The sequence below is a fragment of the Lingula anatina genome, chromosome 10, assembly GCF_051362555.1.
Source record: "Lingula anatina isolate TDL-2025a chromosome 10, LinAna3.0, whole genome shotgun sequence".
NCBI lineage: Eukaryota > Metazoa > Brachiopoda > Lingulata > Lingulida > Lingulidae > Lingula > Lingula anatina.
The window spans coordinates 15,432,054-15,443,150 of NC_141776.1; the positions used below are offsets into that span (position 1 = coordinate 15,432,054).

At 35.0% G+C, this 11,097-nt stretch overlaps 1 protein-coding gene across 2 annotated transcripts in view; it reads right to left on the reverse strand.

Moving 5' to 3' along the window:
- The window catches only part of LOC106155322 (uncharacterized), a 31,882-nt gene extending 20,881 nt beyond the window's left edge, over window positions 1-11,001 (reverse strand). The window contains exons 1-13 of one of the 2 annotated variants that reach the window (XM_086997637.1): window positions 10,368-11,001; window positions 9,661-9,825; window positions 8,261-8,330; window positions 7,356-7,428; window positions 6,890-7,001; window positions 6,406-6,627; window positions 6,093-6,192; window positions 5,771-5,859; window positions 5,200-5,299; window positions 4,832-4,930; window positions 4,335-4,498; window positions 1,012-1,168; window positions 524-632 (exon numbers count right to left, since the gene is read on the reverse strand). In XM_086997637.1, the coding sequence (XP_086853763.1) occupies window positions 524-632; window positions 1,012-1,168; window positions 4,335-4,498; window positions 4,832-4,930; window positions 5,200-5,299; window positions 5,771-5,859; window positions 6,093-6,192; window positions 6,406-6,627; window positions 6,890-7,001; window positions 7,356-7,428; window positions 8,261-8,330; window positions 9,661-9,776 (1,411 nt within the window). In that variant the 5' untranslated portion in view covers window positions 9,777-9,825; window positions 10,368-11,001. Of the gene's footprint in view, window positions 1-523; window positions 633-1,011; window positions 1,169-4,334; window positions 4,499-4,831; window positions 4,931-5,199; window positions 5,300-5,770; window positions 5,860-6,092; window positions 6,193-6,405; window positions 6,628-6,889; window positions 7,002-7,355; window positions 7,429-8,260; window positions 8,331-9,660; window positions 9,826-10,167; window positions 10,335-10,367 lie in introns of those variants that run through there. The other variant, XM_086997638.1, reaches the window with a different exon arrangement.
- Window positions 11,002-11,097: the final 96 nt, after the last annotated feature.

Consider the following 11,097-nt stretch of genomic DNA (forward strand, 5'->3'; position numbering starts at 1 on the left):
ATCTGACTGTTACCACCCTTTTTACCTTAATGAAATATCATGTCTGTAACAATGGCAAAATTTGAAATGCTACTTTCTCATTATACAAAAGGTGTAAGACCACTCTTTACATTTTCAGGACAAGGCTAAAAGCTTTTTGAGCCGTACTTATAACAAGGGTGGAATGGATACAATCATTCAGGCTATTTTTTCTATCTAGGTTGTCTTTTAGGATGAGGTGAACCATTGGGCGGGGGAAAGGGGCAGAGCTTAAGGGCATATGAACCCAAAAACGGGGGAGCTAAGGGGCTGTGCCACTCTTTTTGGACTCATCTTATAAAAAGAAAAAAAAAATACATATGAAAATACATGGGAAAAACTCCATATGAAACAAGTGCCTGGTTTACCTCCCATTGCACAGAGTAATATCTTGTGCCCTTGTCTAAACCAAAATTATTATATATCTTAAATATAATGCGTCCTTGTCTACACCAAAGGTATTACCACGTAACTTAAATTTTCTGTTATAAACTAGTGTACTTACCGTGACCAGTTCCAACAGCCAGCAGGTTCCTGATCTTGGACAGCTTAGCAGAATAGATTCCATGGCACTTCTTGGACAAGTGAGTGACATTAACGTCTGCCACTTTTGTCTGAAATATTTAGAAAATTCTTAATATGCTAAACTTGCTAAGAGGCATCAAAATGTAGAATGGAACTAAAAGATATACAAATTAATGTCATTTCCTGCTATAAATGTCTCATTTTAAATATCTTATCCATAGAAAACAATCAATTAGAAAGAGATCACTAAATCAAACAACCTGTTAAAAGTGGCAATAATAGACTATCAAATATGGTTTCAATTGAAAAAAAAAATACTTTCAATAATAAAAAGTAAAATATCTTAAAGTTATTAAAAAAGTAGTCTAATAGAAAAATCAAAAACGTATTTCAAAAGATGACATACTAGTCCATTATACAATTACTATTGAGAACACTATGTGAACAGGAGATACAATATCAACTTACTTTCCAGTACAAGCTCTCCACGTTTTGATAACCTATCAGAGCTCTCTTTACTGCTCGCTCAGCATCAGACTCGGAATCAATTGGTGTTACATTCTTCAGATTCACAGGCACAATGTTGTGAAATTTTAAAATAGTAACGTCATCTTCCTCTGGGGCACTACAAATGAGTAAATATTCATGTTAAGAAACATCTATAATATGGAACTATTATAAATGGTACATAAATGAAACGATCAGTTTAAAGGGATAATAACTCTTCGTTTGGACCAAAAAATGAATTTTCCTGGAGTAAACAACAATTTTCCCATACTTACCAATGGTTAATGAATCCATTTTTACATTTAAAGTTAGTCCCTGGTTTTTTTCTAAAAAGTTTGGTTTTTTGTTAAAATCTCTTAAGAGATTTTAACAGAGTATAGCCATCAATGGAGGTCACGTGATCTAAAGACAAGGTCAGATATCAGAATAATAGCTATAACTGCCGTTTTTGTGGTAAAACAGAATATATTATATTTCTATGAGTTATTCACAATGTTTTTATTGTGAAATATAGATCTCATACGAAGAATTATTATCCCTTTAAGTTAATGCTAATGCTATCGTTGAAAAGATCTCCCAGCTCCCAAATTTGACCAATTGATGAAATACAACTTTAGCTCACACGTTTTAAATAGTTTAACCCTCAATCACCTTTCAGGGGCCTCGCAGGCCCGGACCCATGTATCTTTTGCTCTCTCTTCATTAGCATGAGGTTTTGAGCCTGTTCCTTTCATGTAATCCTCAAGCAACTTATACCCCATCAATGGATAAATAATTAGTTTTGAAATAATTTACAACATATGTAGAAATTAACTTTTCCAAAAGTTAGTCCCATTTCCTGGAAACCGGGCCTCTGAGGCCCGGTCGCTTGATAATTTTACTTCCACATGGGATAAATAAGTCCATGTTACCTCAAATAGCTTTGCTATAAAATGTTTTACACAAGCAATATCATGTGTGCTATGATTATCAGTATGGTCAATGAAATTTGCCTGTAAAAGATTCAAGACCTGGAGAAATTATTATTTATGAGTAATCGGTCACCTTGCATGGTCACCTGATATGCAGATATCAGTTTAAATCTATAATTATTACATACCTTTGCGAAACTTTCCATTTTGAGAAAAAAAAACGTTTTTCCGCATTTTCCATACACAGTGTATACTCATGCACCCAGGTGGAGGTAAAGCGAGCAAGGTACTGGTGTAACATGAAAATCTGACTACCCCAGTCAGATTTTCATAATGAAAATCTGACTCCCCATGAAAATTTGGCTCCCCCTCCACAAATGTTCATAAATCTTATTTTATTTGAGTATATGACTCTGATATTGTAGTATGTAAAATGGAAGATACTTTGGCACTTTTTTTTTTTAAGTTTGCAGGTGAATATTTTCATGAAAAAAATATGAAAATTAAAAATGTGCACTTAACCGCCCATTGTCTCCCCTTTGAAAAAGCTATTTATTTGATATTGGATGATCATTTCTACATATTTCCTTAAAATTTACTTTATGAAGATTATATTGGAAATATTTGAAAGTTTGATGGTAAACTATTGGGTGAAAAAACTAAAAAAAAACATGAAAAATAGAAAATTAAAAATGTGCATTTTATCACCCAATAACTCCCCTATGAAAAAGCTATTTATTTGATATTTGATGATCATTCTGACATCTTTTCTATTAGGATACTTTATGAAAAATATATTGGAAATATTTAAAAGTTTGATGATTAAATAGTGAGTGAAAGAATGAAAAATAAATCATGAAAATCTTCATTTTTATACCGATGAGATTTGGATTCCCATAAAGAAAAGGACCTATTTTATATTCAGTCACCATACCATTGTTTTTCTACATAGTTTGCACAGAGATGTACTTTTTGTTATTATTTGAAAGTTTGGTGGTGAAAATTTTGGTGAATATTTTTAAAACAAGTATTCATCTTACTACCTGTAGGTTTTGCACTTCCATGTCAAAATGCTACATTTTTAACTCAGGAAATTGGCCCCATCGCCTTTTTACTGAATTCTTCTTATATAGCATACCCAGTATTTTACCATTCAAACTTTCGAATATTTCCAATATATTCTTCATTAAGTATCCTTAAAGAAAAGATGTCAGAATGATCATCAAATATCAAATAGATAACCTTTTCACAGGGGAGTCATTGGGTGTTAGAATACAAATCTTTAATTTTTCTTATTTTTCATGTGTTTTTTTTTTTTATTATTTTTTTCACCCAATTTTTTAACCATCAAACTTTCAAGTACTTTCAATATATTCCTCATAAAGTATCCTCAAAGAAAAGATGTCAGAATGATCATCAAACATCAAATAAATAGCTTTTTCATAGGGGGGGGGGGGGGGTCATTAGGTGTAAGAATAAAAATCTTTAATTTTTCTTATTTTTTAATGTGTTTTTTTATTATTTTTTTTTTTCACCCAATTTTTTAACCATTAAACTTTCAAGTACTTTCAATATATTCCTCATAAAGTATCCTCAAAGAAAAGATGTTGAAATGGTCATCAAATGTCAAAGAAATAGCTTTTTCATAGGGGAGTCCTTGGGTGGTAAAATACATATCTTTAATTTTTCTTTGTTTTTTCATGAAAATTTTCACCTGCAAACTAACAAAAAGTGCCAATGTGTCCTCCATTATGCATACTACAATATCATAGTCATTTACTCAAATTAAATTAGATTTTTGAATGTTTTTTGGGGGGAGTCAGATTTACATGGTACACCGGGCCTCTGAGGCCCGGTTTCAGGGTTTACGTAGGGTTCCATTTCCTTGTGGATGAGGGTTAAAGCAATAATAACTCTTCATTTCGGCCAAAAAATGAATTTTCCTGGAGTAAACAACAATTTTCCCATACTTACCAATGGTTAATGAATCCATTTTTACATTCAAAGTTAGTCCCTGGTTTTTTTCTAAAAAGTTTGGTTTTTTGTTAAAATCTCTTAAGAGATTTTAACAGAGTATAGACATCAATGGAGGTCACGTGGTCTAAAGACAAGTTTAGATATCAGAATAAAATCTATAACTGCTGTTTTTGTGGTAAAACAGAATATATTATATTTCTATGAGTTATTCACAAGGTTTTTATTGTGAAATATAGATCTCGTACGAAGAGTTATTATCCCTTTAAGTGACCAAAAAACAATGAAATTCATATTAGACAAAGTAAATAGCTAAAGGTGGAAAGAAAAAGTGTATTGAAATATGTAACTGTATACATTCAATAGACTTCATAGGATGATTCTTATGGTTCACTTCACCTTTGTACATTAGCCTTTCCTTTAACTGTAATATTCTGCGAGTGTCCCCAAATTTCTTTCCTGTATTTGTCCCTATTCTTCTTAATCCTGTAGAAGGCCTTGGTGACCATGTTGTAGGCTGGGTCATCCTCTCCTCTCCCCTCTGGGACACCTGTGGTGACAATCTGGGGACACGGAGACAAAGTTATTCATACCTGTATACATCCCCACCCCCACCCCCTCTCTTTAACCAACCCAGTTTTTACTTAGGAATATCAAATGGCATATCTTGGGACAGTGTGGGCAAGGCATGTGCACAGAACACCTTACCCAGAAAAGGGCGGTATTGGTAAGTTTTCATTAATAAACAAAAAATTGGAAGGCAAATGTTAAGAATTTGGAGTAATTCAGCACTTGCCATGGTGCTGTATTTACTACTCAGGAGTATTTCCAATAGATATGCCTCTGAATTATTGAACTATATTCAATTTGCCATTTTTATAATAAGATAAACATACCTCAATTTGTTTCATGATCATATTGGCAGTCATCACGCGTATCATCTCAGCAGTTTGTTTGTATTCTTCGGCTACCCTGGTACATTCCTCATGAACTGCCTGGAACAAAACAAGTATAACTTAATATGAAGTCAATGTATCTGTATATTTTGTTACAAAACAATGTTTATGTAAGAGTTTCTTTTAGGATTCCTATATTCCAATTTCTTAAACAAGACATCCTCCTCACAGAATGAGGCTAAAATGAAATACTGGAGAGGCAAGAACTCAGATTTCAGCTGTTGATGGAACTTTCTAGTAACATTAAAACAATCACAACAATGCACAACTAACACAATCTTTGTTTTAAAGGCCAGGTTCTTCCTTACCTCTTCCATTATCTCCTGCAAGGCATCATCTGCAACCACCTGTACAGCAAGATAGTTCCGTGTTCTCGAGAGCTCCTTGGACTGTTCGTCCATCATTGCTCTAGAGAAATAAAATCTTAACTTCAACATATTTTCCATCATTGCTCTAGAGAATAATTTCAAAATACGATCTCTACTTCAAACGTGTTATACATGCAGGGTCTTCCGGTGCTCTTACTGAACAAATAATAATACATTATTATAAGATGCAAACACATTGTATTTATTCATAGAATTATGGGTGCCTCCATCTGGAACTGCCTGTGAACAAAAATATTTGGCAAACAGGACAACTCTCTAGGCTGTTCTTAACAGCCAGTTAGCCAGATACTGCACTTGTATTTGTTATTGGAAGTAAATATGGCAGCTGAAATGCATGCCCCTTCCCTCCATCCACTGGTGTACTAACCTGGCTGCTGTAACATTAGTAGTGGGCATGGCAGCCATGAAATACATGTCTCCCTTCCTTTCTTCTTAGTGTACTACCCCCCCCCCCCCCCCCCCCCCCCCCCAAATTCCTTGGTATACTAACCTGGCTGCTGTAATGTTGGTTGTAGGTATGGCAGCCCTGAAGTACATGTCCAAGAATCGGTTCACAGTCTCGTCAACAATACTTCTCACCTGGAACGGGGGAAAGAATTTAAATGTGAAGATCTATAATGTTTTCCAAAAGGACAGTTTATATTTCAGAGAAATATAATTTTAATTTGTTTTCAGTGGGCTTCTACTGATTCATCTTATGTTAAATTACATGAATGTTTGGTCCATAAGTTTAAACCAATTTCTAGTCTAATTTTTCTACTTTTATGACACTGCTACTGCTAAAAGAGAATCTCAATCTCTTATAGACTTACCATATGGTAGTGTGGTAGTTGCCAGTTCTGATACGAGTGAATGTCAAGTTCTCCATTGTATGGTGCATAAAGCTGTCTTCTTCTCCTTTCCAGCTCCTGCCTTAAATCACAAAAACATCAGATTTGTTCAATTTTAAAGTAATATGCCAGAGTACTTTGGAGAGGTTTTCATGGATTATATACATAAATTGATGTTACTTGTTACAAACCATGATTATACTACTCCATGTATAACTTTTACAAAAGGACAATAAATTTGGAAGCATAAATAAATAAATAGAATGATAAATTAATTATTCAAAACAGAAATTACTTTAATCTGAGCAGTCTATCCTCTGTATCTGGCAACCTGTTCTTGACATCTGAGATATAAGACGGCACAGACTGGACCACATTGCCAGGAATTATGGGAACCACATCCCGCTGTCTGCCACCGCTGCTGCCCTCGGACCCAGTCTCCTCTTTGAGAGTTCTCATCTTCTCTGACATCTTCTCACTCTCTGCTATCAGCCTTTCTCTTTCTTTGTTCAGCTGTCTGAATAAGTAAATAGTAAATAAATGATAATACTGTGTAAATTAGTCATATTTTACATAAATTATGTTTTTTAATTTATTGCTGGACAATTAAGAGCTGAAGTCTCTGAGAAGGAGACATAACATTGTCAATTAGACTTAATTCAGAGCAGTAATAGATTTAAAAAGTTTATTTGATTAAACTAGTTTACTCATAAATTGACAGAGAAGTGAACATGCAAATAAAGGAAAAAGAACAAATAAATAAATAAATACATGCTCACCTTATGTGTAGTGTGTACTCCTCCCTTTTCCGCGCATGCTCTTTGTTGCGACTGCTGATGACATCTTCAAGGACACGTGGGCGCGGACTGCTGCCCGATCTCACATCTATCCCTACCATTGATAAAGAGTCAGATTTGAGTTTTGACCCCTTAACTTAGTACAATAGTATCTTTGCAGGATGTCTCATTATAACTTCACCACATAGAGACAAACTAATCCCTCCATTATCCCACTAAGTATCAATTATGTATTTAACTGTACATTAGAATATGTCACCATTCTAAAAAAATAATGCAGCTCTAAGACAAGTCATCACTTACCAGCGATAAATATTAAAACGATTATAGCATTCAAATTCCTTTAAAAATTTTCTAAATAAAAAATTCCACTGAAATGATAATAACATGGTATCAGTATTTGTTTGTTTTTTGCTTTCATTTTTACTCGAGAAATATTTCCACTTACCTACATCTGGGCTTGATCTCTCTCTTCCCAAGTTACCATTATAGCTATTGTACACATCCTGGCTCAAGTGATCCTGAAATATTCGCCATAAATATTGTGAGATTCATAAGTGATAATTTATAAATACATTATTCTATTATGTTTTAAATATAAGACATTTTTGGTTTTGTATCTAAATAGGGTGTATTGGTAACAGCCTTCAGAACTCAAACCACAAAATTTAATTTAAAAAAATGCACAGCTTTGGTACACACACACACATACATACACACTCCATACTCAAAGATCCAGCCATAGAAATGGACACACACTCACATGCGCACGCACTTATTCTGTGCCATAACAGCACACTTTATTTCACATGCATGTTTAACCACAAAGTTGAAGTTTCCATTGCAGATAGATCACTAATTACATAAAAGCCGTTTACAATGCAGATAGATGAACCCTTCTTAACAGACTGTCTGATTACACCGTGTGGGGAGTAAGTGTTTTTTCTTTGTCTCTTGAAGTTATTATAGAGGAACAGCCAGTAGTGAGGGTAATAGCAGGTGGGTGGGGAGAGGGGTTTCTTTTTTTTGGGGGGGGGGCATCATTAACAGTGAACTCAGATTAATTAGACCAATAAGTGCTGTATATCTATACAGCTCATTGGCAAAACAGTTCTTTGAGAAAGATTACACAAAGGGCGGCCTGCCTATCTTTAATTTCAACAGGGCTTCATATTCAGCACATTCCCAACAGCTGACTGACATATCTCCAGATCAAATACGACCGACCCGCTTGAATGCTTGTTGAATAATCCCCACAGGGAATCTAGATCAAGATCAAGATCAAGTGGCAAAGTTTGATCCGCGGGTCTGTTAATCTGCTGTTGTAAATGCGGTCATGGTATACATCTGTACCAAGGCTTTCTGTTCTCTTTGTCTCTTTTCCTCCCATTTCTGCAGTTGTTGTTGTTGTATTGTATGTGTCCTGAAAAGGATAAGACAAAATAATTAGACAAAAAAAAAGTTTAATCGCTTCCGCATAGACTTTTAAAGCATATTCTTATTCCTGTTGCTATCAATTTTATTTTAAATAAATCCATGATGAGTTGTAATAACTAATAACATTTTTACAAGATTTCAACATGAAAGATGAAACATACTTTAAAAGGGTCAAATTATGCTGTGAATAAAATTAACACAATTGTTTATCATTGATGAAAAACTTTCAACTGACAGAACATTCATCATGTTTGTTTCTCCACTGATGATAAAAGTAGTTTGTTTCTCCACTGATGATAAAAGTAATGTTCAAACAAGATTCATTTCAAAAGGTACTAACAGGGATTTGCACATAATCATACAGTATGGTTTTGTGTAGAAAAATAAGCTCAGCCACAATGCTGAAATAATTACATTACAAAAAATAAAAATAAAAACAAAGATATGATGTACACCAAAAAGAACATGTGTAAAGCCTCTATCCCCAAAATAACCTCTAACAAGTAGCGATGGGTAAAAATGCAATCATGCTTTTTATGTCAATAGCTATTACAATAATATTGTAAATAATCATATTATGTAGAAATAAAAAAGGATGAAGTCATCCTAAATAGAGATTAATCACATGATTTTTATACATAGGATATTACAATTGTTTTTTTAAAAGCCCAAGCACATGCATACAAATTTATAGGGATACAGACAGCATGCATAGGGAAGGAAATAAACCGCCCCCCTATAAATACCATACCTTTCAACTCCACACAGATACTTCTAAAAAAGGGATTTTATCAGCATTAGACATATGGCAAAAAGAAGAGGAAAGCAATACTAAAGCTGATACTTTAAAACATAGATGAACAACCTTAGTGTGCTACCAGTCAACAGTAAAGGTAAGCAGTTTAATTGATGTATGATTTAGAAAAAAAATTAAAGGATTTAATTACTGGTTTAAAGTGATACAAAGTAAAACACCAGGTGAATTTGATTAGATAAAGGGTAACTTATGTAACTGGAAGAAGGCAAGTAGAAAGAACTGTTCTCAGTCCTTTATCAAAGCCAAAATTATGTCCATCTATCACTGCCAAAGAGTGAAATGTTTTAAATTCCTCTAAATGTCTTGAATATAAGTTATTCCAGTTCCTATCAAAACTTCTGAATATTCTGTTCAATGGAAATAGAAAAGGAAAGAATGAAGAATTTGAGGTGTGAGAAAGAAAGAGGGGGTATTAAAGAACCCCGTTAAAAAGAAAATAGGAGGAGTGGGAATGACATTTGATTCTCCTCTCTTTAAATCTCCCTTAGTCTTAACTCACCTTCTATAAATATCTTCCTCCAATATCTGCCTGTTCCGCTGCACCTCAGCCAGTCTCTGTCTCTGGGCCTCTAAGTACTCCGCCTCGCTCACCTTAGGCCGACTTGGTGAGAACATTGCCAACTGCAGGGTAGGTGGAGCTTCTGCTAGTGGAACTCCTTCATGTCTGAACATTGAAATTGAAATTGAAACAAACTGTACCTTTGCTACAGTATACAGTTAACTACATGTAGTTAACTGAAATGTGGGTGAAAATCAGAGTATGCAATATGGAAAAAAGCTCCTGGATTTGACCAGTTCACAACAACAACAATTAAATTGAAAAACAGTGCAAAACACACCTGGAATTTCAACTTGGTACAAATAAACTAGAGAAATGTGAGGTAAAAAGGGTAAAAGAGGTTGAAATGTTCACAAGAAAAATCACAAGGCGTGTACTCAAGTGTAAAAAACAGTTGCCGGCTAACCTCATGTGAATGTATGAGCTTCTAAGATGAGAACAGCTCACCTGTGATACGGTTGAGTGAATTTGTCATGGAGAACGAATGTGGCGAGCACGTGGTGATATCAATTTCAAAAACGTGTCAAAACTTCTTTATATACCGTGAACGGCTTCCTTATGGGCCCTTGCAAAGTAAATTTCTTTAAAATGAATTCAGTTACCTGACGCACCTGCCCCTCCCGTCATAAAACAAAGAAAATCCTGACCTTAGGTTTTTGAATTTCCCGCGTAATTTCTTAGGAGCCTTGTCGTCAATTAAAGTGTTTCAGCGAGCTAGCGGGTCCTCCGTTCGAGGCTCGTGCCTCCTCTCCTCGCACCGAGTGTCCGTATTTAGCTCTGCTCTACGACGCCAGGTCCGCTCTCCGTGTTCACAGGTCGAAGGTCCTTGTGTAACTGTGCGGGTGGTGGTTGTAGAAAGGTGTGAAGGCAAGTCTGCACCCTTTCGCCTCGTTGCTCGAAGTGAAGTTGATTTCTGCACTCCCGCCAGGTGGCGTAAGCTTGTGTCCCGTAGTTCGGGGTCTGCTTCCGGTACAATCACAATACTACGACTAATTGACAAGTGTTTAAACCTCGGTTATAAACCCGATAAGTCAGAGGTCTCTGGAGTTACTTTCCCAGGAATTTTCAGTAGCCTGAAATAAACCAATTTAAATTAAATTTCGCCACCAGCAAAACCTGTGAGAATTTCAGTTGTTTGTAATTTGCTCTCTCCGTCGCAAGCACTGAATGCCAATAGATGTCAGCACTTTGCACCAAGACAACCCAAATACAGAAGCTGAAAGAGCTGGGTGGATACTTTATTAACTATGTACAAATATTAATAGGGGAGAATAATGACTAATAATTACATAATTACAAAACACAATTCGATAGCTCGCACACAAATTTGATGCAAAAAAAAAAAAAAAAAAAAAAAAAAAAAAAACGTGTTTCGAG